The 20,152-nt window shown below is 46.8% G+C and overlaps 1 protein-coding gene across 3 annotated transcripts in view; it reads right to left on the bottom strand.

Annotated features, from left to right (window-relative positions):
* Positions 1 to 16,882, bottom strand: part of IGFBP7 (insulin like growth factor binding protein 7) — a 30,220-nt gene extending 13,338 nt beyond the window's left edge. The window contains exons 1-2 of one of the 3 annotated variants that reach the window (XM_015276448.3): positions 16,594 to 16,882; positions 2,918 to 5,549 (exon numbers count right to left, since the gene is read on the bottom strand). In XM_015276448.3, coding sequence (XP_015131934.1) covers positions 2,918 to 3,506 — 589 coding nt within the window. In that variant the 5' untranslated portion in view covers positions 3,507 to 5,549; positions 16,594 to 16,882. Of the gene's footprint in view, positions 1 to 2,917; positions 5,550 to 5,668; positions 9,172 to 16,593 lie in introns of those variants that run through there. The other 2 variants (XM_040699147.2, XM_046940796.1) reach the window with 2 other exon arrangements.
* Positions 16,883 to 20,152: the final 3,270 nt, after the last annotated feature.

Raw genomic sequence — 20,152 nt, 5'->3', positions numbered from 1 at the left:
GCAGCCAAAACTTAAAGAAGCCTTGAGCCTGCCCTGAGCATCCTTGCACACCTGTGTGATGCCAGTTTGTCTCTGAGCCAACTCAGAGTGCTTACACGGGCAAAGCATGAGCTCACCTACAAGGAGCACCACAGCATCACTGGCTGCTCACCCATAGCAGCTCTGCAGTCTTCCACACATCCATTTCTTCAGCCCTTTTCAATGGTCCTGCTCCTGTGCGACCCACTCCAGGGAGGACTGGCTGGATCCCCACACCTGCCAAGTGCTTCTATTAAGGGGGCTGCCTCCATCCTCTCAAACTTTACTCAGCTGACATCCTTTGCCCACCAGCTGGAACTTCTGGCTGCTACGGAAATCCTTTTTTTCTGCATGGGTTCATTATTTTTGTACAAAGAACACAGGCGTCAGATTAGGGATGTCTGGAAAACAAGCAGCAGAAAAAGAATCACGAGGACAAGGTCAAGGCACGCTGTGTAGAGCCAAGAACTGGCTCATTCTCCAAGTTGTTCCCAGCTGTTGGATAGCAAGCAAAAACTGCAGAGTGTTGCACAGAAAACCCTGAGGTAGGCAAGCTGGAGTTGTGTTTTGTCAGCTTTGTCAAATAGCGTTTTAATGAACTTCTAGCTCCTTGGAAATAAATCTGTTGTTGAGGAATCTGTGCATCTTAAGTAGAGTTTTGTATGTTAAGCCTTACATAATTCCCTCTGAGTTCTCTACTTACGTTGCTTTACTCTGCAAATAATCTCTGTGAAATCCGGTGCATGTATTCAAGTGGTACTTCCTGTGCATCTTAATGCCTAAGAAATTTTGTTGGACACTACTATTCAGAATGAACTTTAGCACACACAGAAGTGGTCATGCAGCAGAGATGAAAGCTTGCTCCGTAATACTTCCCTCTGGTACGAAGGTACTTAAGTGTCCCTAAAATGAGACTGTTCAAGAGAGTCAACCAGCATTTAAGAAAAATTAAATAGATGGGCTTACTATGCCCACATGGTGTTGCCTATAGTAAATCAATAGGACTGACCCTCCCAGGAGGTATACCTCCTTCAGACCCCCTGAATACCTGGTACACGTTGGACAGAGAGGGAGACAAGGCAAGAGAATGGGTGTGAGATGCTATCCCAGTTAAACAGGTAGGATCCCGAGTCTTCTACAAGCCTGCAGCTGATCCCTTCGATCATCACAGAGGATGTGTTTCAAGGCAGAAGAGGCTGTGTTAAGTGTCACTCTCACCTTACCTGCAAGGTGAGGTTTGGGCAAACCGTTGCAGGAATAGAGAACAGGACAGAACAGCAGTGTTTTCCCCCACTTGCATCTTTGTGTCCTGTCTCCTGACCTTCTACCCCACCCTGAGCCTGGGGTGCAAGGGTGGGTGAAGGGGAGCACCTAACAACAGACCATCCCCAGACACATTCTTCTCTTCTGCAGGATGCCTCATCGCCAGCTGCCTCCCTTCCTGCTGACAACAATGGAGGCCAAGAGCAGTCAGAGCTCTCCATTTCCTCCTCCCCAGGATGAGCTTTCCAATAGGATGAACAAACAAGCAAAGCTAAACAAAAAGCAAGCCCCCCCGTTTTGATATCCCTAATAAGAAAATCAAAGCACACCCTCCCTTCCCCCCCCCCCCACACACAGAGAAACCAACCAAAAATAACTCCTAGAAGTTACAGTCTGCTACAAATATGTTTTTTCTGGATCTCTACTCAGGCTTGAAAGGCTGCTCTCTGTTGACCCCAGAGGACACAAACCTGATAGCCTACGGATTGCATGATAGAGCTCCAGCTTCCACAGCATTTATGTTCTTCCACAAATTCAGGAAAGTGCTATCTTCTATCTGGGAGGCTGTACCATCAGGGCCTGATGGGATGGATGCCAACTCCTGCCACTGTTTCAAAAATCAGTGTGGAGGTTACACCTCCCCTCCCCGGTTTTAATTGCTGTGGGCCCCTGTGGGCTACCAAAGTACTTCCAGATGTCTGAGCACCAGGTGAGTGGGCTGAGTCCTGGCCTCAGCTGCAAGCCACATTACAACACATACCACCAGAAGGACAGCAGAGCAAGGAAGGACTGTGCAGCCAAAAGAAGGCTGAACAGGCTCTGCTGGACCACTGCTGAGCAGCCCACGCTTTTCCTGCTCTGTTCCCTCCTCTGAGATGCTGGCTGAGAGCTCTCCCAACAGTAGGATTCAGAAGAAGAGCGGCTGCCCAGAGGGACAGATCCAGCACAGCTCCTAACCCGTACATACGCCCTGCTGCTCATCTGCACAGCCAGAGGGGCCTCTTCCAAGGCATGGACACAGTTTGTACACTGGGTAGCCGTGCCCAGCTGAGGCCCTTATCAGAGAAGCTGCCACTGTCATGGGCAGAGGATGAGGGCTTGTGGGAGCTGCTGAAGGCAGGCAGGTCAGAAGAAGCCTCCTGCCTTATAGCTCACGCGTGAAACGACTGCGGGAGGACGTTAGGTACCCAAGAGCACAGATATCCTCAGATATAACTCAGAAGAAACCCGCCACGGGTTTTAATGGCAAGCCAAAGTAAGGCAGTGACACCGATGCTGGCTCTTAACTCCTGGGACTTCCAAACCCGTTTAAGCCGAATGTTTATCTTTCTCACTGCTCGCAATCTTCCTCAGCTAAATCCATCCCCTCTGCTCCGTGTGACAGCATCCCACACCACGGGCCGCGGGCAAAGCACCCACGAGCACTAACAGCGGGGCCGCGTCGGTTAAATCGCTGCTGCAAACAAGAAGAGCCGCACTGCTTTCTATTTCCGAAGCGACACTCGAGCCTTACACCAAGGCGGCTGGCTGCGGCTCCGGGCACGGGACAACGGGTCCCCGCGGCACCGCGGAGCCCTACAGCGAGCAGCTCCCTGTCACGCCCGCTCCGTGCCGCCGCCCACCCCCTACCTCGCACCTTGCTCGCAGGCTCCCTTGCTGCGCTGGCTGATGGCGGGCTCGCCGCGGCTCTGTGCGCGCAGGCTGGCGGCGCGGAGCTGGCAGCCGCTGCCGTAGGTGAGCCCGTCGCTGCCGCACACCGGGTAGCGGCTCTTGCACACGCACACGCCGACCGGGGCGGCGGGGCCGGAGGCGGCGGCGGGGCCCGGGCCGCCCTTCGCCTTGCGGCGCTTGCGGCTCTTCACGCATTCCAGCCCGGCGGCGCAGCGCCCGCCGCCAGCGCCGGCGCTGCCGCACGCCTCGCCTTCGCCGCGCCCGCACTGCCAGCAGCACCCGCAGGCGTCCCGCACCCGGCCCAGCGGGCAGCCCCGCGGCGGCAGCGCCGGGCACCGCGCCGCATCGCACGGCCCGCAACCCCCCAGCTCCGTCACCGCCACCACGGCGGGCGCCAGCAGCGCCAACAACCACAGCACCGAGGAGGGCATGGCGACGCGGCGACCGGCCGTCCCGCGCCGACTTAAGCCACGGCGCGGAAAACCCCGCCCCGGGAGGCGGCCGATCCTCCGCACCGCCCACGCGGCGGCCCCGCCGTGCCCGCCGGGAGCCATGTTGGCCGCCTCTCCTGCTGCCGTTCCGCCGGCGAGGACGGCGGTCGGTATAACGCCGTGCTCAGCGGCAACACCTGCGGAAGGCTTGAGGGAAAAATAACAGATTTAGTGGCATTATATTTGTTATCAGTACCTCTAACGAGAGTGGCAAGTTGTGCCACGTCTGTAATGTCTGAGCAGCCTTGTCTTGACAAAAAAAAAAAAACAACCCACTAATCTGTCCATTTTTTGTTAATGCTCTTCCTTCAGCCAAGACTTTTCCTTTTTTGGACTCTGTTTTGTTTTGAGGCAGCATGAGGCAGGCTGAGGTATTAGTGTGGGCAATCACTGCATTTTGCTCAACAGGTGACACAAGCACATGCCATGGGAAATACACGTGGGCTTCAATGCAACCGAGTGTGTGCTGCGAGCACAAGGGGAAGACTCAGCAATGCACTGTGCCCTCCCAGGTCCTGGCTTTGGGTTGGGCTGCCTGGCAGGGCAGAGCTGCTGCCGTGATGATGCAGCAGCATGGGGTGGCTGCACTGCAACTGCTGGGCTGCACGCAACCTGTGGGCCGCGTCTTGGGACATGCCTGCCATAAACTGGTGCTCCAGACCCTTTTTCACCTTCGTTGCCCTTCTTCAGATGTGTTTCAGGGCCTTCATGACTTTCTTGTAGTGAGGGACCCAAAACTGAATACCTGAGATACTGAATACAGAGGGATGATCACCTCCCTGCTCCTGCCGGCTACGCCATTTCTGATACAAGCCAGGATGCCACTGGTCTTCTTGGCCACCCAGGCACACTGCTGGCTCATGTTCAGTTGGCTGACAACTAACATCTGCAGATCCTTTTCCTCTACACAGTCTTCCAGCCACGGATGGGGTGATTGATGCATGGGGTGGTTGTAACCAAAATGCAGGAGCCAGTACTTGGCTTTGTTAAAGCTCATCCTGTTGGCCTCAGCCCACCTATCCAGCCTGTCCAAATCCTCCTGTAGGGCCTTTCTACCTTCAAGTAGATCCAGCACTTCTTCCAACTTGGTGTAATCTACAGATGTAGCAAGGGCATGTTCAACTCCTTCATCCAGATGATCAAACACAAAGACAGCTGGAGGGCCATTGTGTATGCACAAACATGCTTGTAAGCACCTGGGTTGCATAGAAGGGGCTTTGGAAGCCTCTGGGGCACCAAAATGAACTGGGAAGCCCTGAACTGAGGGGACAAGGACTTTGGAAATGCCAGGGATGTACTGAATGGCATGTGCAAGTCCCTGGGCAGAACAAAAAATGAGATCACAGGTCATTGATGAGCACAGGAAAACACTCTGAGAATCGTGAAGCCAAAGAGAAAGGCACTTGGAGGTCCCTGAGTGCAAAATAAAAGCAATCAGAGGTGTGTGGGGCAAGCAAAGTGAATTTGGAGGAACTTGTGTTGAACTGCAAGGCATTTGAGAGACAACTGTTAAGCACAGAAAGGCTACTGGAGGCCCTTTGATGCACCAAACTTCATGATAAAGACCTGTGACATGCAGAATGACATTTCTAAGGCCCAGGCTCATCGCACACCCACTGTGAGTTCCCTGGGTGGAGAAAAACCTGTGGGTTTCGCCTGCCAATGGAGCCATTGCTCAGAGAGAGCCTCTGGGGGGTGACGAGTGAGGGCTCACCTCTTCTGATTCCATCTCTTGTTCTTTTTCCTTTTATCCCCCTCTCCCGCATGCCAGGCACGCCAAGTCTGGAGGACAAGGCAGTAATCTCTATTGTTCAAGTTCCCACACTTCATTCATAGGGAACAATCCTGATTCCCTCCCAGAACCACTCAGGAGCTCTGGTTGGGCACACAGGTGGAGAAAAGACGCTCCTCCTCTTCCACATCTCTCCTCTTTCTCTTCTTTCCGCTGGTCCTGCCAGCTTCTGGGTAGCTTAGGAGCAGTCTCCTCACAATCTTCTGCAGCAGGATGACGTTTGCTTCCAACTGGCAGAGCTCCTCACAGATACTGTAGGAGTTCCTGTGGCAGCTGTGAGTCCCCGCGGAAGCTGGATGTGGATGGCTTATCTCCTGAAAATGACAGGGCCCAAGGGGCTGTTATTCCTTGTCCCATGCCTTACTGACATGAGTCCAAGCCTCTGGTCTCGGCAGTCTTGCACCGTTGGGCAGGCCTGACTTGTATCACTCACCTCCTTCCATCTCCTCCTGGCTTTGCTACATACAAGAATGGCCACAAGCAACATCACACCCAGCAGGCACAGGGCTGGGCTGTTCCTGCAGATCACCTCCATGATTGCCACAGTTACATCCAACTGGGCAAAGGGGAGCAAAAGGTGGCCCTGTGGGTAGGACAGGTTGGAGATATGGCCAATGTCCTCAGGAGCTATCTCCCACATGAGGGTGGCCCAAGAGGGGCGTCCAGAATGGCCAAGGCTGCCAGGGAACAGAAAAGCCACACAGAGCATAAACACGAGGGCAATCACCATGTTGAGCGCTGCGCTGCACCTTCTCTAGTCTGAACATCTGGTAATGCACCACGTGTCCCACAGTGGTCACTGATGGCTCCGATGTCACAATGACTCTGTGGGCACCCAGCAAGTGTGGAAGGTCTCAGCAGGGGGCAGTGCCTGGGCACTCCCTGACCAATGCTCATCTTCAGTGCTATGCCCATGCTCACTGGGACAGGGTGCTATTGCATCAGTGCCTCGGCATACTCAGAGTCTGCTGACGCAGGCAAGAGCAGCTTTCCAAACCCAACTGGGGTCCTATGCATTTTCTGCCCTTCTCCCACTCTGGACCGAGTCTGGTGGCCACAAAATGGCAGATGGGGAGCTGAATGTGGACAGCTTTATCACCCAGCTGCTGGAAGTATGAGGATGTTGTCCCAGGAACGTTGTTCAGATGGCGGAAGCAGAAGTTAGGGGCTCATGCATAAAATCACAGGAAATATTTCTTAGCCAGCCTGTTCTCCTCGAACTAGAGGTACCACTGAAAACTTGTGGTGATGTTCATGGTCAGCATACAGCCTTGCTTCAGCTGTGTGGATATGGAAGATTCTATATACGGAGCCTAAGTTGGAGCCCTGAGGGCTGTGCTCCAAGACATTCAAGAGCTGGCAGTGTGCTGTTTGGTTAAGCTTAAAATGGCACATGGAGATCTCTGACTTGACTGACAAAAAACACCCTTAGGTGCTTGGCTTGAATGAAGAAGCACTGCCAGCCCCTCGGGTACTGCCCACCCAAGGACTTCTGCCCCTCCTTGCTGGCCACCAGCTCCTCAGCACTGGCACCATTTTTGTTGCCCCTCCCCTGGCTGCTCAGCATACAGCCAGTGACAGCAAATCACACTGCCTGGCAAACTCAAGAGTTGGTTTGGTTACCTACAGGAGCAGAGAAACGAGAAAAGGGGAACTGTCTGCTTTTCCTTTTCCCTACCTGGGACAAGATTTTCTTCCTCTGTCTCCTGCCACTTCACAGATATTTCCTACGTGGGGCCCCAGATACCTCTGGGACAGAATGTCTTAAGACCTGATGCCTGTTGGGGAGCAAAGTACAGGGGCTTTCTGACCTGCAGTCACTGACTGGGGGCCCCTGAGATGAGGAAAGGAGAGGAAGAACATTGCAATTGCTTTCCTTCCTTCCCCTTGAGTCTCTTTACCTTGCTCTGGGGCTTGAAGAACCTTTCTTCCTTTGGGAGGACTCATTAGCTTATACTTTGGTGTAGGGGGGCCTCTAGTGTCTCTCTCTGACTCATGTTTTGGCCTTACAGCTGTAGCTCTGTATTTCTTGCTCCAAAGACCTTCCTGTGGGACACAAAATTACATCCTCATAGCTCATGTAAGCAACTGGCTGAAAAGGACATGTGAGTTGCATGTCCACGAGGAGAAGGCAAACCCACTCAAGGGACTGCTGCTGCTGAAGGATGTAGTTGTAGGTGGTCCCTCTGCATTGTACATTGGATCTCAGAGCAGTCCTGAGTGACCCATAGCAGGGGAAGTTCTGGTGCAGAATGGAAGCTTCCCACTACACTGTGGGCAGCTCTTGTAGTGTGGGAGGTTCCAGTGCAGTTCTGGGGGTCCCAGAACAATTTTTGGGTCCTGGTACAGTGGGGGTGCAAGCTTAGCAATCGTGGTATGCAGCTGGAGGTCCCAGCGTAGGGACACACATCATAGAACAGAGAGAAGCCTCCAGGATGAACTCTGGGGGAGTCATGAAGTTATGGATGGAGCTTATGGACTCAGAGGCTTCTGTACAAGCAGCAACAAAATGCATTAACCACTTGGATCTGCATCTATATCCTATTGAGACCCACAAACCACATTACAGCTGCACCTTGGCATGGTCAATCTCATCCACATCCTCTGGCAGAAATTCCTCTGGGGTCTCTTCCTTGGTCACATCTAACTCCCATGCTAAAGGAGGCTCCAAAGAAAAGCATCCAGTTGGTTTTGAATACCTTCAGAAGAGACTTCCCAGCCTCTCTGGGCAGCTTGTCTGAATGGTCTGCCAGCCTCAAAGTAAAGAAGTTTTTCCCTAATGTTCATATGAAATGCCCTGTGTTCTGGTTTGTGCCCACTGCCCATTGCTCTATTGCTGGGCACTACCAAGCCTGGCCCCATTCATTTGATTCCCAGCCAATTAGATATTTATAAGCATTAACAATACTGTCTCTCAGCCTTCTGTTCTGCAGGCTGAACAGTCCCAGGTCTCTCAGCCTTTTCTCATAAAGGAGGTGCTCCAGGCCTTGATCATCTTTGATCAAGGATCATCTCTTTCCAGGAAATCCTTGTTTTTCTTGAACTGAGGAGCCCACAGCTGGACACAGTACTCCAGATGTGGCCTCACCAGGGCAGAGTAGAGGGGGAAAATCACCTCCCTTGACCCACTGCCAGCTGTCTAATGTAGCCCAGGACCCCATTGCTCTTCTTGGCCACAGGAGCGCATATCTGGCTCATGGCCAACCTCTGACCAACTCTCCAGCCTGTCCAATGTACAAATACAATGCAATTCAGGCAAAACAAGCCTGAGTTCAGTGAGATGAAATCTAATCCTACCATTTCCCTATCAGATATTTAGTTCAAGTGCAGAGCAATTCTGTAATACCCACGCAATGTCTTATTAAATTGAGAATGTGGATACAACGCCTTAGATCCGTAGATACTTGCAAAATGAACACACTTGATAATCACTACGTTAGCATGCAGTTAATTGTTCAATTAATTGTTTCAAAATCAACTGGAGATTGAAGAAGCCTTATAAGCTGCAATGAGATGACTGAAGAGCAGATCAAAGGAAAAGAAGGTAAACGAAACCGCATTTTAATTGAATTAATCTCCATCCTTTATAAGACAGAAGCGGGCTCCACGAGATTTGAGAGCATTATCATGGCATCATTAAGGCTGGAGGAGACCTCGAGGATCATTTAGTCCTGGCCTGCCCAACCTGCAGCCCGCACTCCCTGCTGCAGCGCTATCAGCACGCGGAGCAGAGAATTCAGCAGTACGGTGCTCTCCCACGCTAGGAGGATTCCTAGCGGAGGCTCCGCAGCATAACCACTTGTACCTACAGCACCGACCCTAAGCAGAGCCTTGGAAGAACGGAGCTCCCGCTCGGAGGTGCTGCGAGCACCCACCGCGTGGGCTGATGGCGGGCTCACAGACGCCAGTCAGGGCGGCGGGAGCGCAGGTGGCGGCAGCGGGCGGCTTAAGCCACGGGGCGGGAAACCCCGTCCCAGGAGGCGGCCGTCCCTCCGCACCGCCGGCCCCGCCATGCCTCATGTTGGCCGCCTCTGCTGGAGCCGTTCCGCCGGCGAGAACGGCGGTCGGTATAACGCCGTGCTCAGCCGCGACACCTGCGGAAGGCTTGAGGGAAAAAGAAGGGCGTTCGGAGTCCGCATTGAGCTGAGAAAGATACACGGAGGTCCCTTTTCCTGGAATCATTAAGGTTGAAAAGACCCCTAAAGATCAACACCACTGCCTGATTGCAACTCTATACATTCCATTGCAGAACCTGCAAGACGTGTGTTTATGTTGACTGAAAAAGCAGTTGCAAATAGAGAAAGAAAATGATTTTTTGAAAACTTGAAACCTATTCTCAAATTCCTGTGTGTGTATATACACACACACACGTATATATGTATGTATACCTGTATGTATGTATATATAGAATCAGTAAGGTTGGAAAAGACCCACAGGATCATCCAGTCCAACCATTCGCCCTTCACCAATGGTTCTCACTAAACCATGTCTCTCAACACAACATCCAAACGCTCCTTGAACACCACCAGGGTCGGTGACTCCACCACCTCTCTGGGCAGCCCATTCCAGTGCCTGACCACCCTTTCAGAGAAGTAGTATTTCCTAACGTCCAGCCTGAATCTTCCCTGGCGCAGCTTGAAGCCATTCCCTCTAGTCCTATCACTAGTCACACAATATATATAAAAGCACAGCTGTGTATTTGTCATTGCTCACAGGGCTGCCCTCAGCAACCGTATCAAAAAGCATAACATTACCTGCCATAACTTGAGCTTGCCAGAACTGAAGTTTCACTTCAAACACCGTTATTGCCTGAAACAGCACTCAGCAGATTGGAAGGTCTTCTCAGCATTTTACCACAACTTATCCACCTTCCTTCCAAAAAGTAAGTGATGACCCCATAATCAGCATCTGTACTTTGAAGGAGCTCCCAGAATTGGTGGTGATTCAGTCCCTTGGACTTCATGAAATTCACAGCTTTGATGACAATTTGTGTGACATTACCCACCTTTAAAGCTTTTGCACATAAATGCTTTGATGTCTGATGCAGTGAGATTGCATCAAATGCGAGTTACCAGGGATAACTGCATCATCTTCTATTAATTTTTTAAGTCCTTATTTTTTACCATCACTGGGGCACCATCAGTAGCTACACCAGATATGCTGACAAAGGTTAAAGAAAATCCCTTCAATGTATTTTCTTCATACAAATCAGAGATTTTGTTGTCTTCTAGCGGCACCGAAGAAGCCATTTCTTCAGTGGCATTATATTTGTTATCAATACCTCCCATGAAAATAGCAAGTTGAGCCTTAACTGTAATGTCAGTACTTTCATCCATCACCAGTGCATAACTTTGAAAGGAGCGTCTTTACTCTCCAGTTCTTTCCCAGAGAATTTCCTGTTTCTTCAGCTCACCTGGCTGCAGGCTGGTGCTGAGACAAGCTCATTTTAGGAAAAGCTTTTCTGTTAAATCAGCACACAATATCTGCCCTGCTTTCCACATATTGCTTAACAGACTTACCATTGCGATATAGTATTGAGTTCTTTTTTCAGTTAGATTTGCTATCACTTAAATAGCTTTTATGACGGAACCCATTTGAGTTTACACTCGTAAAAAATATTTTGTTGAGGTTTTTCACAGTTCCATCTTGTTTCTGCATACAATGTCATATCAGATTGTATGCATTGGAAACTGGCATTATTTCCTTGCAAATTAAGCACGGTGTCATATTGTTTGTCAGCACTACACAGCACACTCCCCACGTCCTGGGTAAGGCCACAGAGTGGGGCACAGCAGCTGCCCTCAGAGTACAGGGTTGCCGGGCTGGTAGTTGGACGCACCAGGACTAGATGATCCTAGGGAACCATATGAACAAAGTGTGGGAACTTGAGCAATAGAGATTACTGCCTTGTCATCCAGGCCTGGTATGCTTGGCATGCGGGAGAGGCAGAGAGAAGGAAAAAGAACAAGAGATGGAATCAGAAGAGGTGAGCCCTCACTCACCACCCCCCAGAGGCTCTCTCTGAGCAATGGCTCCATTGGCAGGTGAAACCCACAGGTTTGTCTCTGCCCAGGGAACTCTCACTGGGTGTGTGATGAGCCTGGGCCTTAGAAATGTCATTCTGCATGTCACAGGTCTTTACAAGGAAGCTTAGTGCCAGCAGGATGAGCTTTAAGAAGGCCGAGTGCCAGCTCCTGCACTTTGGTCTTTTGTCCAAGACATGGCCCACAGGCTGTGTGCAGCCCAGCACTGCTTGCAATGCAACCACCCCATGCTGCTGCATCATCATGGCAGCAGCTCTGCCCACAGAAATCTGGAGCAAGCACAATTACCAGCAGTAAGCTCTGCATAGGGTATTACCTGCTACTCAGCTCTACCAAAGCTGAAAATGCAGTGGTCATTCATAAACACCATGTTTGTGTATTTACATGTGTGTATACATATTTATATAGGTATATATTAAAGCTAAAAGCTTATGTAAGCTAGACTAACCTGAGAACTAGCAGATTTGCTTTAAGCCACTCCTGGTTCTACCCACTCATCTTGAGCTGGAGAAACTCTGATTTTATGCACTGATCAGACTTGCCACACATGCTTTGGCCTCCTAGGATTGTATTTGCAATGACACTTAAGGGCAGACAGTTTCTAGTAATTTTACTGTGGGTAAAAGAGCCTTAACAGCTCTTCATTGTGTGTGTGCTCAGGTTACCTTGGTATTAAAAAAAAAAAAGCCACAAAAAAAAAACACCCAAACAACAGTGAAACATTTCCTCATAGCAACATATGGATTAAGGTACTAAAGTTTGAGATGCTGAGATAGCTTGCTGATGGAAGCTATGTTCTTTGCTAAGTCCCCCAAATTAATCCCCAATTAAACATTTCTAAGCTTATCAGCTCCAGCATGGCAAGAAGCAATGCAAGACGTATGGAGGATCTCACACCGTGTTACAGCAGTGTATATCAATACTTGTCCCTTGTTATTTACATTTAATGAGACACTGTCACTTGTACTTAACAGATCTAAGCTAGAGGATCAGTTCTTTACCTAAAGTTCTCCTCCTGTACCACTTGATGGCACCCTTGCATAAGCATGAAGGAGCCTCAAGTCAACACAAATCATCAAGCATGTTATGTCCAGAGTTGTTTTACATCATGAATGTACCCGTTTATTACATGAATCTAACACTGTAGTTTTGAGTGGGCGTTCGGAGGGCATATGAAATAATTATACCAGGAAAGCTCTATTTTACAAATTTAATCCCAGAAATTACTTGCATAATTCGCTGCTTTTTCTTTCCTCCAGCACATTTGATAACAAATTTGCCCTGGCCTTACTGAACTTTTTCTCTTGGGTTGCAAACTCCTTGCCTGGTATTTTCATCTTTATCAGAACGTTTGCATCAGGGTTATGCATTGCACACGCTCATGCACTGCACACACAATTTTTGTCCTTCCAGTTCAGAAGCAGCACAGCAATAAACTGCTATTGAAAACAAAGACACCTTCTGTTCTGCTAGAGAGAAAGTGGAAATTAATCCATACCCTCTGACTAATAAAATTATGATCCAAGGTGATTTCAAAGAAGCATTCCGCAGGGGGCTGTAGGAGGTTAATACGAGTGTGAAGGGATACCACATATGCCACTTATCTATAGGTGGTTGTAAATACATCAGTGAATGTTGCAGATGGTTACAGGCCACAGACAGAAACAACTTGGTCTGTTTGCTTTTATGACTTTATGAAGAATGCATTGAAACATTTATTAGCTCTTCATACACGGAATTTTAATGGAAAGCATAACTGACTGGATGCTGAAATTAAAAGGTTTCAGGGACCGTGGTGAAATGTGCAGAGTGCCTGTCTTAGGAGCAGCTGCTAGTCGAGGGCTTGGATCGATGTTCCAGATGAGAACAAAGGGGAAAAAGTGGAAGCAGTATAAATCATTGAGTGCCAAATGACTCCTGGATTTGGTGAGACCTAAAATCCCACAGGTGCTTCTGGTTTAGCTTTACCTAATCCAAAATGCACTTGCTAACAGTTTTACGTGCCTATCAGCATTTGATCCAAGAAATGTAATTACAAAACAGAAGCGAGAAGTTTACCCTTATTTAAGTTCTGCATCTTTGTTCCCTCATCCAAGACTCACTCCTTCAAATGCACACGTGAAAGATGGGCCTGTGCTCTAAACCAAGGTGAACTCTGAATTCTGCCTGCAACAATGGAGGAGCAGAGTGGGAACATCATAAATAAGCACCATTAATAAGTAGTACCTGAGAGGTTTTTGAAGTATATACTTTTCTGACTTCCTCCATTACCCAGTGAATTGCACTGACAGTGATAATTGCAGCTTCAGGAAAAAAATAACTGCTAAACAATTGCAGCAAAGCCCTACAGCCTTCCTCAATTAAGTGAGAATTTAGTCCTTGAGTACTACTGCTGAAACTGACTGAGGAGAGTAAAAGCAAGTTCTGTGGTGGATTAGAGGATAGTTTAGGACAGGAGAAACAGATTGCTTTGCTCTGTGACCATCCTCCCTATACTCCATCTGAACACTCAGTAGCCACCCCTCCTCTGTATCTAATACTGGCATGGGAATAAAAGCAACATACTGCAAGTAAAATCTACTCTGAGAGGCTCTGTAAGCTAGGGAATTTAGAAGAGGGTCACTGCCATTTTTGTAGCCATCATTTCTCTTCTGGTTTTGCACTAGCAGCTTATACTTCCACCGTTGTTCATCTGTCTCAGCTTCAACCTCTTGATCTCCGAAGGCTATTTTGGTATGGTTAGCCTGTCCTCCCTGCCTCCTTTTTTTCCTGCCCTTTCTGCTTATTCTCATGTACTTGCGTTCATCAACATCATCTGACACTTACAAATGGGTATTACAAGCTTTGGTTTTCAAAACAGTTTTTTTTTGTTGCTGTACATTTCAGTGTAAAGGCAAACTGGAGTAATTTCCAGTAACAAAGGAAATATCTTTACACTGATTGGATCTAAACTACCCAAAGGGGAAAGAATGACACAAACAAGAACTAGTAAAGTCTTCGTCATAATAGCCAAAACAGGAGTTTTTCTTGAAATGTATTTGAGAGCATTTACTTGAGCTTTCATAAAGGAGAGGGAACAGTCTTAATAAAGATTTAGGATAAAGACTGAATAGGAAGTACAGATTTTGTTTTTTTTTTTTTGGAGAGAGGGTTGATAATGCCTTTAACTTCTTTCTGTACTGTTAAGGAACAGGAACCTAAGTACCCCAGAGTCCTGTTCAGCAGGACTGTGCTCCATCCTTAAACTCCCCAGCCTGTACTGATAGTGGGAGCTGCCAGAAGCCAGGTGCAAAACCTTACACTTGGCTTTCTTGAACCTCATAAGGTTCACCTGGGCCCACTGCTCAAGCCTCTCTATGTCTCTCTGGATAGCATCAAATTCCTCAGGTGCACTGACTGCACTGCACAGCTTGGTGTCATTTGCAAACTTGCTGCAGGGGCACTCAATCCCACTGTCAATGATGAAGAAATGGAAAAGGGTCAGTCTAGGGTAGCACGGTTAGGTTGCGCTTGGACTTGATGATCTTTAAGGTCTTTTCCAATCTGAGCAATTCTGTGATTCTATGATCAGTCCCAGCACTGATCCCTGAAGGACACCACTGATCCCCATTTGGATGTTGAGTCAAATGAATTTGTACAGTTTTCCCTTTAATGTGACCAAGCTCCTAGCAGTGCTGGGATCCAGCCTGAAGTTTCCCCCCTTTCATTGTAAGTCTTATGTCATTTCCCCATTATTTTTTGTGTATTTTGAGCAGCACTTAACACCAGCAGTCTAACAGCCACTTTATCACTGTAACAAAGCATCCCTGGTCTTGTGGGATGTGTCTAGTCATCTGCCTGATGTGGCTAAGACTTACTACAGGTTGTCACATAAAGTCAAAGGCTGGGAAAAGAGAACTTGTCAGCTTGACCTTGATAAATCTATGAGTGTGAAAGACATGCCACATGCAATTTCCATTACAGAAGTCACCAGGACTCCATAAGAAATAATGAAGGAGTGGAAAGAGTCAGACATGCAGAAAGTCATTGCTATCAGAAACCCCGGATAATTTCAAGTGCTTTTCCAGCTATACCTGCATTCCATAGCAGTGAAGGGTGTTCTCAGAGTCGTATTAGTAGACCAAGACAAAAATCATCAATTACAAAAAACAACAAGATATCAGGATAATATTTTCAGATCACCTTTCCCATACTTCACGCCCCCTCAAGCTCAAACCAGCTCTTTCACAGTAGAAAAGCAGTTTTAGTATGATACGAAAGTATTCTTCTGCTTTTTCAGTTAGTTACAACCATCTTCTTGATTCACTTAAAATCAGTGCACTCCACCCTCTTTTTCTTGCCCTGATGCCGACAACTTCATCTACACATAGAAGCATCTCCTCTCTTTGTGTTGGTGGGAGGTAGCTTTTCAAAGTTTGAGAACCCCAGCAACGCTTACAGTGAGAGATCCTATCTTTAACAGCACCTCAAATTTTGAAGCCGAGTGAGAAAGTTAAAGAACTTTGCACATGATCTTTCTGCAAAGCAGCACAGCACATCTAAGACTTGACAGCAGCTCCGCAACAAAGACTGACCATCAGCTGAACACCTCCCACAGCGTATTTATCTAATGTTAAAATAGCTCTCCTGCTTAGAAAAAAATACATTCTTCCATAATCTCCAGTTAATTTAATAAGTGACATGAAATTCATATAAGACCCTTCAGACATGCACCTACTCAAGAAAGTTATTTGTTGCATCACTGTAGAAGTGCAGCAGCTTAGTTTTAAGAACTGAAGTCAGAAAGTGGTTATTTTGGCAAGACAACAAGAAGCAAAGTTTGCTCCTATCAACCAGTGTGAGAACGTAATTGAATTCAATGCAACAGAAGTCAAATTTTATCCTAGGACCCAAAGTCCTAAACGAAATACACACAATCAGTTTGATTCATTTCTGATCTTTGTACAGTTTCACACTTAAACTCTGGGGAAAAACACAGTTCATATATTTATTCTTTATAATTCCTTTTGGCTCTACTTTGATGTTTAGAAGGAGAAAGAGACATAGTGAGCTTCATTGTGGCAGTAAGATCTTACTTAAATTCTGACTTTCCTTTTTGAGACCAGGAGATGGAATCAGTGCTCCATCAGATCTGTCAGACTGTCTCGTAATCCTAAAGCAAAGCAAACCAAGGAAGAACACAAAACCAGAGATCTTAACACGTTTCAAAGAATCTTCTCCCATCACTTGCTTTCTCTAGAGAGAAATAACAGCACATAAACAGAACAAGACCCTCATTTAAACATTCTCCTTTTCTCTAAAGTTACGTATTTACCCAAGACTTTTTCAACATTGGTGGTTTCACCAGGGGTTTCAGCCCCTGTTCTGCCATCTTGCAGTCCATGGATACTCAAATTCCAGGAACACAAAGCAACCCAAGTCTCTCTATCAAACAACGTGGAGACCATAGATAGTGCTCTAATACACACATAAATGCCTGGTAAGAGGCATTAAGTCACACCCACCAGAAAAAAAAAAAAAAGCTTAGTACAGGGTACTTACTTTGGATACAGGAGTCCAACAGCAGAGCGTAGTAAGAACAGAGCTGCTCCAATCAGGAGGACAAGAAGGGAAACAGGTCACAGTACCTTCTCTAGAGCAATTGCACTGCTAAGCAGCACAAGAGAACAAGTAACAGCAACCAGTCCCAGCAACAACACAGAGGCCTTCAAGCAAACATATAAGAATAAAGCAACACCTAAGAAAAACACCTCAGGTACAGCAGAGAACAGTGCTAACCTCCCTCTCTCTACAACGCAGCACGCAAAAGGAAAGAGAGGGTTCAGACTTGGGCTTCTATAGAGCCATGGACCATAGGCGGAGGCTGCCTCAGGAGGGGCTGATTAGGGCAATCAGAGCCTGTTAGTGCCCTCATGCCTGCCAGCTGGCTCTCATTCTCAGGCTGATTTGAGTCAAGTATATTACATTACCACTGGCTCTCCAGGTGTCACGAGACACAGTGAATGCTTTGGTTCCTGAAATTTGGTCTGTGTTTCCTCTGTTAAAGGAAGTTTACTTATTCTCAGTGTTTTAATCGTGCTCATCTTTAAATGCGTCATGGGTGAACTACACTAATTTTTGTACTTAGGCTGTGCCTAAGTCCAAGGGCTACTTCTGAGACATCTAAGTGGTCTCTTTTCCAGTTTGCCCTGCAATACTCCATTAAGCATGTAGTTGTGATGTGATGAAGTGAAGGATGGAAGTACGTGTGGCTGTGCAATGTTCTGTGTTGAAGTTGGCATTCTCTTTAAACTTACCAAAGGCAGTAGGGTGAGGACTTTGTTAACCAATGCTGTAGAATCCTTGCGTGCTGCCCTTTCTATCTGTGAAAGAATGAAACCACAAATGATGAAGATAATTCATACTGAGCAAACAAAGTTCTACGAAGCTCAAGGTGCAGTTGGTTCAACACAGCTTAATTAAACCAGGTGTTGGGGGAGGCTGTTGATGATGCCTTAGCTAATCTCTTCATTTTGAAGTGGCTGCATCCCAATTCGTTAAGGTCTTGAAGTATAACTGCTCTAAAGTTGAAGGCAAGAGTGTGTCTCTGTGTCACTGTTTGTCCTTCCCTACTAAAATATCAACCCCTTTACCCCATCCTCAAACTGGATCTGCAAACTTCTGACCAATATTTTATGACTGCGACCTAAATAGGGAATGGAAACCACCCACCGTATGCAACAGAAGAAATTCCATTTTCTCCAAATCACACAGTCCACCTTAATTGCTTTCTTGTAATAACACAGTGATACGGTGTTGGATTTATATGAATAATTCAGGGCAGTAAAATGAAAAAGTTATCAACAAAAGATGGCTTATAGTGATTATTTAATGCATTTCATAGATAGTTCAAAGACAAAAAGATACATCTGCAGGTGGAGCGTGGAATACTATATTGAGTATAAATGTACAAATGTATTAACTCTATTACTAGGGTAGAGGAAAAATAAGAGTCAGCTGAAGATAGTGAATAAAACATTTTAATATTCCCTGAATGTACACTCTCTTGTTCTGTTAAATAATGAACAGAAGATCTGAAAAATTCAGATAATCTCTTATGCAATATGTACCCTTTATGAATAGGCATGCGAAGATGTGAAGAACACATAGGAGTCTTTTCCAGTAGGCCGGGGTTAGTAAATGTGGCGCCGTGTACACAGCAGCAGTATATAAGGGGGCAGACTTTATGCGTAGGCTGCATATATCAGAGGGAGTTAGGGCTGTAAAAATGCAGTCTGACTTTTAGGGACATGTCCCAGGTCGTTCTGAAGATCAGCCCATGGTCAGTTTGCCTTCTACAAATCATGTACTCATGCAGTAAACTCTTCCATGCTCACCTACTCTTTTGCAGTGCAAGCACCTCTGGACACCTGCCACCAAAATAACCTTGAGGACTTCTCTTGTACGGAGTAAATCGCCTTGTTAAATACATCTCTCCTTTTTTACATTCTTCCCCACATAAAGACAAGTTAAGAGGAATCTTCAGCCTTTGGTGTCAGAACAAAAAAAAAAAAAAAAAGAGATAAAATCTTGATTTAATTCTTGTCTCTTCTTTTCCCCCATTCTATTACCCTTTACACTATTCATTTACTCTTTTACTATTAAAATAACTATCTGATGGTGGCATTACTTGGTGAAGTGATACAGATATGCTAAGTGGAGTGTGACAGATGAATTCCATAATTTGAAAACCTGCTAGCTATGAGGTAGCAAGCGCTGCCTTTTTCTGGCTTTATTGACTATTAAAGCTCCATTTTGCAGTGCATACTGTTCCAATGACATGATTTTCCATGCAAAAAGGTCTTGATTCTTTTTTTTTCCCTGAAACTAAAAGGCTTCCCTTCTGAGTTCAGATGGACTGTGTAATTTTGGGGTCATTTATTCAACCCTGAGTAAATACTCCATTCAGTTAATAAAATGGCTTTTTATCCTCTTTCTGGATTGTAATTTTTTAATAGGTAAATTAAAACCTTGCTTATTAATTGCAGGGTACACAAGTGCCATTGGCTTTCTTCCAGGGCACCCATGCCAGAGCTGGTGATGGCCGGGATGCGGCAAGGCAAAGGGAGAGATCCTGAGGTCGTGCAGATCCATCTGGTCTGAGCGATCCCAATGGGAGAGCTGATCACAGATCCCTCCCAGTTCCTTACAGCTGTCGCTTCCTGCTCTTGTTGCTTTGCGAAAAGACAGAACGGTCATCCTTTCCATAAGCTGACAAACTTTTTAGGTTGGAGCTATAAAGTGTTTTCTTTCAGAAGAGGCTTCCACTTTAATGGACGAGGAGCGCTTAGCAATTCCGTTAGCTCATCTCATTTTGGCTCCGTTAAGCAACAAACAGCTGAGGAGTAACTTCATTAAACATGTGCTGTGTGGCGGGGGAACATTGCGTTGCCAAAATCTGCGCTTATTGTGGAGTGTGTTACTTTAAAGAGGGAAAGCTAGGATTTCATTATACATTTATTCTCGTTGTAAAGATAATTGTGTTTGTCTCTCATATAGCAACTGTCATGGACTTTGATGTAGATGAATTAAACCTAATCCAATCACTTGCTTTGGAAAAAAAAACCTGCAAGTATTCATCTTTAAAAATGAGCTTTCAAAACAGGCTTTTATTTTATATATTTATTTATGGTTAATTGGACTATGTGCTGAAAATGAAAGACCAGATTTTGATCCTGGCTGCCCAATAAGGAGAGACAATGAACGTGCTGGGAGTAGCAGAGATGTATGCATGTGTTTTCATGATTAAAAAAAACAACCGACCTTGTGTGACTGTTAACTTTGGAAGGGCAGCCTTATCCTTTGCTCTGTGGCAGGCATATATATACCAACTG

Source organism: Gallus gallus, chromosome 4 (assembly GCF_016699485.2).
Source record: "Gallus gallus isolate bGalGal1 chromosome 4, bGalGal1.mat.broiler.GRCg7b, whole genome shotgun sequence".
Classification (NCBI taxonomy): Eukaryota; Metazoa; Chordata; class Aves; order Galliformes; family Phasianidae; genus Gallus; species Gallus gallus.
The sequence above is the reverse complement of the archived record's forward strand: the minus strand, read 5'-3'. Positions and strand labels throughout refer to the sequence as shown.